The following is a 15,532-nucleotide window of genomic DNA, read 5'->3' as shown; positions in this document are numbered from 1 at the left end:
TTTGAGCGCTGATATACACTGAGGAGATATTTTAGTCTGAAGGGTCTCGACCCGAAACGTCTGTTATTTATTTTCTCCAGAGATGCTGCCTCACCGCTGAGTTACTCCAGCTTTTTGTGTCAATATGTAGGAAGGCACTGCAGATGCTGGTTTACACCGAAGATAGACGCAAAATGCTGGAGTAACTCCCGCTGCTTTATCTTCTGAACCTTTTGAATTCGGTTTAAACCAGCATGGCAGGTACAGGATACTGAGTTGGAGGATCAGCCATGATCACATTGAATGGCGGTGCAGGCTCGAAGGGCCGAATGGCCTACTCCTGCACCTATTGTCTATGTTTCTATCTGCAGTTCATGCCTACATATTTAAGAACGCCATCCTTGGTACACATGACAATAAACGAAACAATGGCAAACGGGAATGTTATTGTTGGAGGACCAGAGTCTAGGGTCCACCCCACTGCTGGCTGGGTGGGGGTGGGTGGGGAGAGCGCGGGGGGGGGGGGGGGGGGGAGCAGGGTGTGGTGGAGACACCCCTGGGGCCACCTGAGTGGTTAGGGTGTTTTACTATAAGGATACACTAGCAAAAATAACACTAATCACTGTATTGTCTTTCTGCTGGCTGGTTAGCACGCAACAAAAGCTTTTCACTGTACCTCGGCGTATGTGACAATAAATTAAATTGATACAACTGATGAATGTGTAAACGCTAAGAATGTTGGAAGTGTTTTCTTGCACTGTTCTTGTTTTGTATTTATTTTTTAAATTCTGAAATAGTTTTTTTTTTGGGGGGGGGGGGGGGGGGGGGGGGGGGGAATGTTCACCTCCCTGCAACTTAACAAACCTCTGACTCCTACCCAGTTCTGAATGTTGACTTTTCATTTTCCATGAACGCGGTTTCACCTGCTGAGTATTTCCGCAGTTTCTGTTTTCACATTATTATTTTCTTATTGTAGTTATTTTCTTGCTAGGGAAGTTATTCAGTATATTGAGCCTCTGCTGGCTGAAAGCATCCCCTTCATTTTGTATCCTTTTAGTTTGTAAACCAGCGTCTGCTGTTCCTTGTCTGTATGTTTCCCCATCAGTTCTATTCCCACTATGTGGAAACTAGATTTGGTAGACTAGCTTTGCATGAGGAGTCACTACTCAATTGACCAATTCCCTAGATTGGTGCAAGAAGATGGGGCTTATTTGTATATTTTTGTGAGTAAAATATTCCTGATGGGAACCATTACTAAAATTCTATGTATTCCAAGACCCCAGTACATCATCTAGACTAGAGGGAAGTCGGAGATGGAGATGATGATCATGACAGAAGCCTCCTCATGATGATCTCTGGAAGCGACGACGCGATGCACTCTGTGACACGTTGGGCGACAAAAATTCTGTCAACATGTTGGACGACGACAGAAGTCAACAGCGAGCTACATCATCTGACACGCGAGCGAACGAACGAGAGCCCAGCATGTTTGGGAAGGGTGCATATAGGATTGGGAAGGCCAGCATGTTGTGAAGAGAGATTGAAAGCAGAGGGTGATGTGAGGCAGCATGTAGAGCAGACTGGAGATGTTAGAGCTATTTTTGGGGGGAGACATTGATTTGGGTGGGGGTAATCAAGGATATGGGCATAATATACTTACCACCTAACCCAAAGGTGTTGAACTCCTGTTCTTTGAATCTGAGCCAAAAATATTCAAGGCAAAGAAATATTGGTGTTCACTCAAGATAGTTTCATTCTACTAGTTCCTGCATTCTGAGGCCCAGACGTGCAAACTGCTTTGCTGTCGTCTACTCAAATGTATAATTTTCTTTATTTGCATACTTATATAAAGTACCATACAAAATTTGAAATACTGCCTCGGTTTTACAAGAATGAACACACATCGCCCCTCCCTCTCAATCGAAATCCCATTTACCTTTATTCGTAATTTTTTTTTTTCTAATTATATTATTTACAGTGTACCGTGTTTATATATTCTGTTTTGCTTGCTGCTGCAGGTAAGAATGTCATTGTTCTATGTGGGACACATAGAAAATAGGTGCAGGAGGAGGCCATTCGGCCCTTCGAGCCAGCACCGCCATTAATTGTGAATTAATTCATGGCTGATCATCGTCAATCAATAACCCGTGCCTGCCTTCTCCCCATATCCATTGACTCCACTAGCCCCATAGAGCTCTATCTAACTCTCTCTTAAATCCATCCAGTGACTTGGCCTCCACTGCCCTCTGTGGTAGGGAATTCCACAAATTCACAACTCTCTGAGTGAAAACATTTTTTCTCACCTCAGTCTTAAATGGCTTCCGCTTTATTCTAAGACTGTGACCCCTGGTTCTGGACTTGCCCAATATTGGGAACATTTTTCCTGCATCTAGCTTGTCCAGTCCTTTTATAATTTTATGTTTCTATAAAATTCCCCCTCATTCCTCTAAACTCCAGTGAATACAAGCCTAGTATTTTCAATCTTTCCTCACATGACAGTCCCACCATCCCAGGGATCAATCTCATGAACCTACACTGCACTGCCTCAATCACAAGGATGTCCTTCCTCAAATTAGGAGACCAAAACTGGACACAATACTCCAGATGTGGTCTCACCAGAGCCCTATACAACTGCAGAAGAACCTCTTTACTCCTATACTGAAATCCTCTTGTTATGAAGGCCAACATTCTATTAGCTTACTTCACTGCCTGCTGTACCAGAAGATTAGTCAAGCATGATTTCCCTTTCATAAATCCATGCTGACTTGGACTAATCCTTTTACTGCTATCCAAATGCCCCATTATTACATGACAATAAAACACTTGACTCTTGAAACACAAGAGTCTGTAGCTGCTGGGATCTGGAATGTAAAAAAACAACAGCAGGTGGAGCAAGTCAAGAAGCACCAGTGGGACTGGTGCTGGGTCTTTACCTGAAACCATGACAATTCATTTTCCCTTCTTGACCAGCTGAGTTTCTCCAGCAGTTTGCACATTTTTTTAAATGCAGACTTCATAATGGCTTAGCAGAAATTGATTACTTTTATAACATTTTAAAGCCAAAATTATTGGGGTCCAGGATGTTCCTATTCAGTAATTACTACTGATTACTGACAGCTGATAGACAATTAACCATTAACTCCCACATCCAAGCATTTTGTTAAATATTAACTCACTGCGATTTTCATTACATTTTATTGTCTTTTTAACAAGAAAATTAATTCCATTGTGGGGGGTGCATTAGGTCTTTCTAAGTAAAATTGCTGGCATTGTAGGGAATAACAAGAACATTAATGAATATTTGTGGCCATCAGCCCTGCAGTCTTCATTGATATATACTTTAGCTATATATCTGCAGTTCATATGGTATTGACTAGATAAGTCCTTTTTTTAAAATTGCAGTACTCTCAGTGTTTGTAATCTCCTTTCCTATTTTCTGATCGTACACTTCGTTATTACAATATAACTGATTGTAACTGATTTCTGATAGCTCACATAGAAACATAGAAAAATAGGTGCAGGAGTAGGCCATTTGGCCCTTCGAGCCTGCACCGCAATTCAATATGATCATGGCTGATCATCCAACTCAGTATCCTGTACCTGCCTTCTCTCCATACCCCCTGATCCCTTTAGCCACAAGGGCCACATCTAACTACCTCTTAAATATAGCCTTCTGTGGCAGAGAGTTCCAGAGATTCACCACTCTCTGTGTGAAAAATGCTTTTCTCATCTCGGTCCCAAAAGATTTCCCCTTTATCCTTAAAGTGTGAGCCCTTGTCCTGGACTTCCCCAACATCGGGAACAATCTTCCTGCATCTAGCCTGTCCAACCCCCAACCCCTTAAGAATTTTGTAAGTTTCTATAAGATCCCTCCTCAATCTCCTAAATTCTAGCGAGTACAAGCTGAGTCTATCCAGTCTTTCTTCATATGAAAGTCCTGACATCCCAGGAATCAGTCTGGTGAACCTTCTCTGTACTCTCTATATGGCAAAAATGTATTTCCTCAGATTAGGAGACCAAAACTGTACACAATACTCCAGGTGTGGTCTCACCAAGACCCTGTACAACTGCAGTAGAACCTCCCTGCTCCTATACTCGCATATTATAATTGTTCCACATTTTAAAATCTCTACTCCTACAGCAACATTTTTTAATTTTACTGGCTTTACCTTGCACTGAACATTAATCCCTTATCATGACATATACACTGTAAATTGCTCAATTGTAATCATGTATTGTCTTTCCACTGACTGGTTAGCATACGACAAAAGCTTTTCACTGTAACTCGATACACATGACAATAAATTAAACTGAAACTAAATCTTGTTAAATTTAATTTGTCTGAAAAGGATCTATGGTGGAAGCAGAGTCTTTGAACCTTTTATAGGGAAGAAATATGATAAGCAAGTTGGTTATAGATACCCATGGATGTAAAGGAAATGTTAATCAAATCAGCTATGATCTTATTAAATGGCAGAGCAGGCTTGAAGGACCAGTGACTTAATCAGATGTTTATAGGTTTTCCATTGCTTTATTTTAAAAAATTGATTCTGTTTGTACTTAACAAAAAATTAAACTGCAATTAACACATCTTTTTTTAACTGCACAATTAATTACATTTTTAGTTAATACATTTAAAACTAATTACTATATACTTTTTCATGGTATAGAAAAGACTAAATATTTTTCATAAAAATCAATTGCTTTGCAAACAAGGTAATTATTGTAAATGCTTTTCCTGGGAAAGTAGTTTATCTTCATTTTAGCTATTTCAGTTTATAATTTAAGTCTATCGGTAATCAAATCCAAAAACTATTACTTTACATTTTTAAGATTTTTAAATGTATAACATATGATGAAAAACAATGATGTATATTTTTAAAACTTCAAATGAAGAAACAAGCAACAAGATGTAACATAAAAATAGACTGTACAATATACCAAAATTGACATATTATAAGACGCGGGATTTGTGCAAGCAATGTCAATGTGTGCACTGTTTGCAAGACTACATTGTAATGATACAGATAAGAAGATGCAAGATATCATCCGGTGGGGAGGAGAGGATGCAGATTGAGTATTATCTGAATGTGTGCAGCATCCCTGTTTTGTGGGTTATAAAATACATGCTCATCTTTAACATTTTTTTTTCCAGTGAATTCCACTGTGGCAAATCAGACATATAATAGTTGATTACAGAGACATCAAGTTGGATATCTTTATTTCAGAAGTGAGACTTCCTAAGCAAGTCAATATCTCCAAATCTGAGGAAGGACATTATTGCCATAGAGGGAGTGCAGAGAAGGTTCACCAGACTGATCCCTGGGATGTCAGGACTTTCATATGAAGAAAGACTGGATAGACTCGGCTTGTACTCGCTAGAATTTAGGAGATTGAGGGGGGATCTTATAGAAACTTACCAGATGTAATACCATTGTGGATGGGTGGTTATCTTGTGTAGGGAAGAACTGCAGATGCTGGTTTAAATCAAAGGTAGACACAAAATGCTGGAGTAACTCAGCGGGACAGGCAGCATCTCTGGAGAGAAGGAATGGGTGACGTTTCGGGTCGAGACCCTTCAGACTGATGTCAGGGGAGTGGGCGGAACAGAGATAGAATGTAGTCTGAGACAGTTAGACTGGTGGGAGAACTGGGAAGGGGATGGGATGGAGAGAGAGGGAAAGCAAGAGCCATTTGAAATTAGAGAAGTCAATGTTCATACAGCTGAGGTGCAAGCTGCCCAAGTGAAATATGAGGTGCTGTTCCTCCAATTTACGCTGGGCCTCAATCTGACGATAGCAGCACCCAGGACAGAAAGGTCAGATTGGGAATGGGAGGAGGAGTTAAAGTGCTGAGCAATCGGGAGATCAGGTAGGTTAAGGCAGACTGAGTGGATGTGTTCACAGAAACGATCGCTGAGCCTGCACTTGGTCTCGCCAATGTACAGGAGTTGACACATGGAACAGTGGATACAGTAGATGTGTTTGGAGAGGGTGCAAGTGAATCTCTGCCTCACCTGGAAAGACTGTTGGAGTCCTTGGATGGAGTCGAAGGGGGAGGTAAAGGGACAGGTGTTGCATCTCCTGCGGTTGCAGGTAAAAGTACCTGGGGAGGAGGTGGTTTGGGTTGGAAGGGATGAGTTGACTGGGGAGTTGCGGAGGGAACGGTCTCTGCGGAAAGCAGAAAGGGGTGGAGATGGGAAGATGTGACCAGAAGTGGGATCCCGTTGGTGGTGGTGAAAATGTTGGAGGATTATATGCTGTATGCGATGGCTGATGGGGTGGAAAGTGAGGACAAGGGGGACTCTGTCCTTGTTACGAATGGGGGGAACGGGAGCAAGAGCGGAGCTGCAGGATATTGAGGGGACTCTAGTGAGAGCCTCATCTATAGTGGAAGAGGGGAACCTCCATTTCCTAAAGAATGAGAACAACTCCGATGCCCTGGTATGGGAAAGCCTCATCCTGGGCACAGATGCGGCGTAGACGGAGGAATTGGGTGTAGCGGATAGTCTTTATGGAAAGCAGGGTGGGAAGAAGTGTAGTCTAGATAGCTATGGGAGTCGGTGGGTTTGTAGTAGATGTCGGTCAATAGTCTGTCTCCTGTGATGGAGACGGTGAGATCTAGAAACGGTAGGGAGATGTCGGAGATGGTCCTAGTGAATTTGAGTACAGGATGGAAATTGATGAAGCTAGTGAGTTCTGCATGGGTGCAGGAGGTAGCACCGATACAGCCGTCAATGTAGCTGAGGTAGAGTTCGGGGATAGGGCCAGTGTACGCCTGGAACAGTGATTGTGCGACGTACCCTACAAAGAGGCAGGCATAGCTGGGGCCCATGCGAGTGCCCATAGCTATGCCCTGGATTTGGAGGAAGTGGGAGGAGTCAGAGGAGAAGTTGTTGAGGGTAAGGGCCAGTTTTCCTAGGCGGAGGAGAGTATTAGTAGACGGTAATTGGCTGGTTCTGCGGTCGAGGTGTGGTTTGTTATCTTGTTTTCTTGTCTTGTGCAAGTTGTTTCCTCGATAGATTCCTGCCGATCTATTTTAATGCCATTTAGAAGTTATCAGGTTTGTTTTGCTGACCAGACCAAAATGTCTTCCAAGTTGTCAAAATGCTATAAAGATCCTCTTAGGTATTTGATAATTAAACAATCTTTATCTGACGATCGACATTGTACCTTGATGGGCAGAAGCTTATCAGGTGAGCTTTGTAAAGCACTTCATTGTCACCCATCTTTAATCTTCGTCATAGCACCTTAGGTGAAAGTGTTTTTAATTTTAACATGATGACTATTTTGTTAAATGTTTCATAGGAATTTAGAAGGATTGCAAGACCAACAGTCTGAATAATACTGTAACTGTGAAAGAAAATATGAATAATTTAATCTTCTCCTCTACTAAGTACAGGATATTACAAAGTACGTCAGGATACAGCTTGTTCCTGATTCATTACCTTTTGTTTAAATTTGTTCCTATTGTAATTACATTTCAATGAAATTGATGCAAAACTGAAGAAAGTTTAAACCTTGTTAGACTTCGAGCTAAAGCTAAAGAACATGTTCATCAACAGTGTTGGCTGATTATTGTGGCCTACTCCAAATAGGATATGAATAATTGAGAACTCTCACTTATGCCAGTGGAATTTTATGAAGACAACCAGTGGCTGATATTCTCACATCTTCAGTGCTGATAATTCCGTGATTAACTTTCTTCTAATTCCCATGGAGCAATTTTCTTGAGCAATTGCCGAGATTAACAATGAGGCAGGATTGATTGAGGTGCAGTATATCCAGTGTTTATCTGAAAGGTTTCATGTGTGAGGTGCTGAAACTATCACAGCTACCGCCAATATTCGTGCTATTAATTAATGTATTTACCTCTGCAAAAAATATGCGTTTAAAACAGGAATCTGAATTAATTTTGATAACATGTACAAAATACTAGCACTAACTAGAAATAGGGCCCAAATTTTGATTAGATGTGGCTTGATCAAGTTGATCAAGTAGAACAAGATTTTGTACTTTTCAATAGAAGTCTCCAGGCATTCCTGGATTGCCCAAGTTGGTACAAGTGAGAGAAAATTGAATATATTACTTTTGGCCTTGCAGCCTGAAAGTTTTCAGGTCAGCTAAATGCAAAATGATGTCACTAAAAGTATCAATACTTATTTTCATTATTAGAGACTATCACAATGCGGAATTTAGACGTTATCTTCAATAGTTACCAACCCAGTATTCTATTGAAGTTACCTGTCACACACTAGTGCTTTGACATCCCCAATTGAGATTTTGGGATATATTTATTTTATATCAGAGCTAATTTATGTTGTTTTCTTCCACTTTTGGTAAAAATTGATAAAAAATAAAATGTAATAATATTCTGTTCCATCAAGCTCAGTCCTTGTCCATTATACCAGGCTTAACATGTTCTCAGTTGAGTTTCTTTATATTATGGTGAATCACAAATAGTGTGTACACACATGTTGCTTGCTGATTAGCAATCACTGGAAAAGAGCACAAAACAATCGGTTATAAACGCAAATTCCTGAAGGTATTAGTGTCATCCGAAATTCAGAGCAAGTCTGAAAAACCTGTTGATATTTCTATTGAGCAGAGAATCTGAATCATATTCACAACACTAAACAAAATAAACTGGGTCTTGGTCCAATTTCTGGATGTGCTGAAACTTAGCCAATTTCAGAAACTATTGTTTCTTTCGCATTCCTTCAGAATATCATTGAGCACTTTACACCTATTGAAGTATCTTTGACTTGCAGTCACTGTTGTAGCAGTGGCTGCAAATCGAAAATAGAGCAACACACACCAGCAATATATTGACCAGGTAATCTATGTATAGAAATACTGATTGAAGAATAAATATTCCCAGCACCAGTTCATCCTTTAAGTAATGTCATGATATATTTATAAAACATCTCTACCTTAAATCAGATTTAATATCTGACTAGAGAGATGTCATCGACACATGCATCCCGCCCTTGTACAGCACCGGACCGAAAACCTACGTTTCCCTAAAATTGGGACGGGACACATAATTGGGGTTGCAGTCCAGCAGAGGATGCTTAAATGCTACATTATAATGAAGATTATCCTTTAAGACCTGAAATTAAATTGGTGAAGATTTGAATAAATAATCCATGATCAGCAGCAGGGGTGAAAGCACAGAAGATAATAATGTTGGACTACTAATCCTCCTTGCAAGATTCCACATTCCTTCCATCCACAATCTCTTCTGATTTACAAATTGCAAGCAGTGTATAGATTAACCCCTTATTTCCACTCATTCCAACCGTTAGGACTTTTGGATTCAGCTTTCTATTCAATAGTGGCTGATGGAGGACTAGAGGTCATAGCCTCATAATTAACAGATGTTCCTTTAGGAAGTTCATGAGGTGGAATTTCTTTAGTCAGAGGTGGTGAATCTGTGGAATCCTTTGCCACAGAAGGATGTGGAGGCTGTCAATGGATATTTTAATGCCGAGTTAGATAGATTTTTGATTAGTACGGTGTCGGGGTTATGAGGAGAAGGCAGGAGAATGGTGTTAGGAGGGAGAGATAGATCAGCCATGATTGAATGGCGGAATAGACTTGATAGGCCGAATGGCCTAATTCTGCTCCTATCACATATGACCTTTTGATTGCATCAGTCATATTATGAAATGTATATGGGGTTGTAATGTCAATATAAAAATAAACAGATTGTATAAGTTTAAAACACAGCCTGAATTAAATCTGTGCTGCTTCATTGCACTTCAAATCCAAGATGGTCAGCACTTCTACTATCTATATAACTGAAAGTCTTATCTTGACCACTTCCTGTCTGTGCTGTATATCGATATTAGAAATAACGTTATCATATATCGCTATGATTTTTGGCCATCTTACTCGCAGTCCTCCTCCGCTGAGACAGCCCTGAGGATTTTTCCGATCGATGAAAAATAAAAAAGTTATATGTTTAAAAAATCTTGAGATCAGCTGATTGGTCCTCTCGCCTGTCAATCAGGATGATGATGGTCACACCACTTCCGAGGGTGGGGGTGGGGAGGGGGTAGGACTATAAAACCCTGGGTGCCTGGGTGTCAGTCAGTCACTCTGGAAGATCGCGAGGGAGAGTTCACAACTGTGATTCTAAGCTGTGAATCAACTAAACTGTGAGTCTGCAATGTACTTACAATAAATGATTTGTTAGCCCTTAATGACAATGCAATGAACTGTTTGCCAATTTGGTGGCCTGCACTCTGCTTGAAATGCTATGAAATTGAATTTGGTGGCCTGCACTCTGCTTGAAATGCTATGAAATTGAATTTGGTGGTCTGCACTCTGCTTGAAATGGAATTTCAAGGAATAGCCACAAGTGAACTGCCAGCCCACCAGTCCTGAGTGATTGATCTGCCAGCCCTGAGTGACTAAGCTGCCAGCCCATCAGCCCTGAATGACTGAGCTGCCAGCCCACCAGGCCTGAGTGACTGAGCAGCCAGCCCACCAGGCCTGAGTGACTGAGCTGCCAGCCCAAGAATCCATTTGGCCCACAATGTCCACACTAGCCCTCTGGAAACCAGTCCCTTCAGCCCACAACACCCATACTAATGCTCCAGAAAGCTCCCCCCCACTGGCCACCAATATTTGAATTGGTGGAGAGGTGGAATATTGCGTTGGGGGACCAGCCCTCCCGTGGAACATGGTACCCAACGGGTCCCACTTAGTCTAGTTCCTGATTAAATGTGTCTTGATCAATTTGGCAACTCCAATTAGATGGAGAACAAGACGTTGTACTCTGCAAACAAGTCTCCAGGCATTCCTGGATTTTCCCAAGCGGGTACAAGTGAAAGAAAATGAATGATGTATTTATTGTTCTTGCAGCCTAAAAGATTTCAGGTCAACTAAATGCAAAATGATGTCATTAAAACCACGAAATACATATTTTCATTATTAGACAACAACTATCACACTGCCTAATGTAGACGTTATCTACCTCTTACATTATCTACCTATTTCCTGAACATCTACAGATGTTGTGTTTGAATTTCCAATGTATTTATATATTTGCTTCAGGCCACTGGAGTTGGCTAGCACTTTCCTGCATATTTTGAACAAACGTTGAACATTTGTTTAAATTTGCATGTTCATTCTAGGAAACTAAATAACTGACTTTGTGACTGGCACATTCCCACATGAATTAAGGAAGCTTGAGAATGTTACCTTCTGCCAACATCCCGGAATCGGCAGACCATCATGACCCTATAGTGAACACAGACACGGGAATGTAAGGAATGAACAAACGGATTAATTCTCATGAAGTCATATAATTTCTTTAAAATACACGTTTTAGGAGTCATTTGAAAACCATACTATATCATGAAGCCAACCTATGGAAAGAATATTTCAATTGTCAAGATAAACTAATGTCAAGATAAAGTAGGGGCAGCAGTGGTAGTTGTTGCTGCTTCGCAACGCCAGAGTCTCGAGTTCAATTCTGACTACAGGTGCTGGCTGTACAGAATTTGAACGTGCTCCCTGTGACCCCATGCATTTTCTCTGGGTGCTCTGATTTCCTGCCCTGCATGTAGGTTTGTAGGTTAATTGACTTCTGTCAATTGTCCCTGACGTGTTGGATAGAACTGGTGTATGGGTGATTGCTGATTAGAAACATAGGAAACATTTTTTATAAAAAGGTGCAGGAGCAGGCCATTCAGCCCTTCGAGCCAGCACCGCCATTCAATATGATCATGGATGATCATCTAAAATCAGTACCCTGTTCCTGCTTTTTCCCCATATCCCTTGATTCCTTTAAGAGCTAAATCTAACTCTCTCTTGAAAATAAGAGAAAGTTGGCACGGACTCGATGGGCTGAAGGGCCAGTATCCATGCTGTATCTCTAAACTAAACTAAAACTGCTGACTGCTGTGCTGACTTGCTAGCTTGCTGCATAGAGATTTGATACATTTAATCTTCATCATAACCAGAAAAACAGCTCGCGTCTGCAACATTCACTTGTCTATTTTCTCCAATTATACAGTTTGTCCAACTGATTATTACTAATAATACTAATTCCACCAGGTGGCGCCATCAGCAATGGCTGCCTCGCCAACAGTCTGCCTATCTTTTCATCTATTTTGTTAGTTTTAGTGTGTTTTATAACTTTGTGTTAATGTTCTCTGGATTGCTTTATGTGGTGGGTGGGGGTGGGTGAGGGGGTCGGAAGAAACATTTTTTCAATCTCTTACCTTGCCGCAGATGCAATTGTTTTCCGGATCGTATTTCCGGTTGCTCTGCGGCCTAACATCATGGAGCTGGAGGCTCGAGGCCCCTGACAGCGGGAGAACAAAGAGGGGAAGAGATTGAACTTTTTTTTTTTTTTGCCTTCCATCACAGTAAGGAATGTGGAAGAGTCACTGTGGTGGATGTTTATGATAAAATGTACTTTGTGTGTCTTGTTGCTTTTTATTGGTATGTCTGTATGGTTAGTGAAATAATGAGGAATTCATAACAAATTGTTGTTTCCGATCTAGTCAGAACATTGATGTTCAAGTTTTAAGTTTAATTAAATAAAATATTTATGATGCCGTATAAATCAGAAAAGATTGGCTAAGATTATTACAGTAATCAGCTGGCTAGCCATACATTGATGTACAATGTGTAGAAAAAAATCATTCTTACCTCCCATAGTACCCTCAGTAAAGAATGTACTGGGAGAAATAGACTCCATCTATAACAGCAAGGCCCATCACAGGACTTTGCATGTTAAATCCATCACCTTGTCGGCTGAAGGTGAATCTTTACTGCACTCTTTCTAATCCTACCATGTCCTTCTGGTAGTGTGAAGATCAGAACTACACAATATTCCAACCATGGCCTGACTAATGTTTTGTATTGCTGCAACATGACATCCCAACTCATATATTCAGTGCCTCGGCCTAGGACGACCAGCTTGCCAAATGCCTTCTTCATTACCGTATCGAAATGTGTCGCAATTTAAGAAGTATGAAATTGCACCTGAAACTGCACTGTACATCAACATTCCCGAATTCTCTGTCACTTATTGTATAATGTACTGTCAGTAATTGATGTTCCAAAAATACGTCTCCTGACACTTGTGTGGATTAAGTTCCACCTTCCACTACTCCGCCCATCTTTTCAGCATCAACCTGGATCCTTTCATAACCCTATTCCCTATTTGTTGTTCTATCAAAGTCTGTGGTATCGGCAGTTTTCCTAATCAGCCCATCTACATTGTATATATCAATACCACGGGTTACGGACTTCCAGTCAGAACCCTTTTCCCAGGGTGGAACTGTCAAAGATTAGAGGGCATAGTTTTAAGGTGAGAGGAGCAAAGGTTAAAGGAGATGTGTGGGGCAAGTTTCCTTTTACACAGAGGGCAGTAGGTGCCTGGAACACACTGTCAAGGGTGGTGGTGGAGGTAGATATGAAGTGGTGTTTAAGTTGGGTACATGGATATGATGGGAATTGAGAGATATAGATTGTGTGCTAGCAGATGAGATTAGTTTATCTTGACATCATGTTTGGCACAAACATTGTTGGCTGAAGTGCCTGTTCTTGTGCTGTACTGTTTGTGTTCTATAAATGTAAACCACATTTAAAAATATGAATATAGTCAGAATTAGTCATCACTACTACAGAAAGCAATTAACATTTTCAAATGATAATTATCCATCCAGAACCAAGAGCAGTCGGACGTATCACTGTGGCAAAGGGAATCAATGGGAAAGGGCAAAAATACTTCATGAAGATGATGTTAAAACTGAGAGATTACAGTTAGATTTGAGGCATGTTTCTTTGAAAAGCAGGAGACTTAAAGAAGACCCGAAATAAATATTTAAAGTAATGATTCGTTCCACATGTGGAGAATTAAGGTTACAGATAAAATATAGTTACGTACAAATCCTCGAGGGAAATAAGGAGAATTGTCTTTACTCAGTTAGTTAAGTCACTTCTACATGAATAAGTTACTGCAAATAACCTTGATACAGGTGCACAACTTTTTATCCGAAATTCCAAATAACGAAAAGCTCCGAATAGCGGACATTTTTTCGGTCCTTGAAGACGTTCACCGACGGCGGCCTGCAGAGGTGACAGCGGAACCTCCGGTCGGTCCTCGAAGAAAGGGGAACTAAATCCCCATTCATAAAACAGAAGGTGAGGGTATATTGCGCGGGAGGGTTAATAATTGACAATCTGCTGCTGCCTGCCCGCCGAGTTAAAAAGTTTGCACGGTAGACTCACGATACACAGATTGTCGCTCCCTTCAGTTTCACTTCACCTACACCCCTCTGTTTCCCAGCCATGTGTGTGGCCCCTTCCCTCCCCTCTCCAGCTAGAGTTGCTGCTGGCTTTGAGTCTCTGGGATCTCCGTACTTGCAGTCGGTGTCCCGTTGGTCCTGATGTCTCCAGCCACCCCCCTGGACAGGAGCTGAGACTGGGAACTGTACCGCCCTTGCCCCCCTCTGCAACTGCAAACAACCCCACTCTCCTGCTCACCTGCAAGGGCGGTACAGTTCCCAGTCTCGGCTCCTGTACAGGGGGGTGGCCGGAGATGTCAGGACCACCAGAAGCCGCTCCCCGATGGGCCGCTACGGCGACAAGTGGCAGTTCGCCCACAGCCCGAGCTGCGCCCCCTCCAGGCTCACTGCAAGCACGGAGATCCCAGATCAGCAACTCCAGCCCCGCTCCAACTCCAGAGGAACACGCTCCCCGTAGGGGCAGAAGCTGATGGTGTGCAAGGTACGTCTTGTTCTTGGGGTGGCGCAGCTCGGGCTGTGGCCGAACTGCCACTTGTCGCCGTAGGGGCCCATCGTGGAGCGGATTCCTCTGGAGTTGGAGGGGGAGGGGGGTATTGTGCTGTTTGATCGCCCCCTGCTATCCCAGGGACAGGGAGACACAGCGGCTTTTGAGAATGGTGGGCAATCACTTCCAAAGTTCTGCCCACACAGTCAGTACACCTCTCCTACACTTGTCTCCCGCACTAAGATCATCTCGCAGAGAATGATCCCAGCCTAACCCTCTCTATTCTCTCCTATTCTGCAAGAAAAAACTACAATGAAGACTCAAAGTCGCGATCGAGTAACTGCCGGGATCGAGGCACAAATTCGCGACCTTGCGGATATGAGCCGAGCACTCTACCACTGAGCCAGCCGTTAAAATCTACGCTAAAAATCTTCCATTCCGAAAGCCGAAAAATTCCGAATTACGAAAAGTGTCTGGTCCCAAGGCTTTCGGATAAAAGGTTGTGCACCTGTACTTTATAGAGGAAATGAAAGACAAAGGAACAAAACAAAATTCAGAACAAGTGCAGTGAGATATATTTGGAGAAGGATATAAACACCATGGAGGATTAGTTAGGTGGAATAACATTTCAATTATGTACACACTGCGATGTGAAAGAAAAACTTGTCGAAACACTTTCCTTTCGAACGGCTTATCTTGCAGAATAGTTAGGCTGATATCAATGTTTTTCAATATAAATCTTTTAAAAACAACATGCGTTTTCCTTCAATCACCATTACTTCCTGGAGAAGTTTTCA

The 15,532-nt window shown here is 41.8% G+C and overlaps 1 protein-coding gene across 1 annotated transcript in view; it reads right to left on the bottom strand.

Annotated features, from left to right (window-relative positions):
• Positions 1 to 7,939: 7,939 nt before the first annotated feature.
• The window catches only part of LOC129701743 (collagen alpha-1(XXIII) chain-like), a 134,102-nt gene continuing 126,509 nt past the window's right edge, over positions 7,940 to 15,532 (bottom strand). Inside the window, exons 17-18 of the mRNA XM_055643145.1 lie at positions 11,190 to 11,228; positions 7,940 to 8,476 (exon numbers count right to left, since the gene is read on the bottom strand). Of these exons, the coding sequence (XP_055499120.1) occupies positions 8,474 to 8,476; positions 11,190 to 11,228 (42 nt within the window). The 3' untranslated portion in view covers positions 7,940 to 8,473. The remainder of the gene's footprint in view (positions 8,477 to 11,189; positions 11,229 to 15,532) is intronic.

This window comes from Leucoraja erinacea, chromosome 11, assembly GCF_028641065.1.
Source record: "Leucoraja erinacea ecotype New England chromosome 11, Leri_hhj_1, whole genome shotgun sequence".
NCBI lineage: Eukaryota > Metazoa > Chordata > Chondrichthyes > Rajiformes > Rajidae > Leucoraja > Leucoraja erinaceus.
The sequence above is the reverse complement of the archived record's forward strand: the minus strand, read 5'-3'. Positions and strand labels throughout refer to the sequence as shown.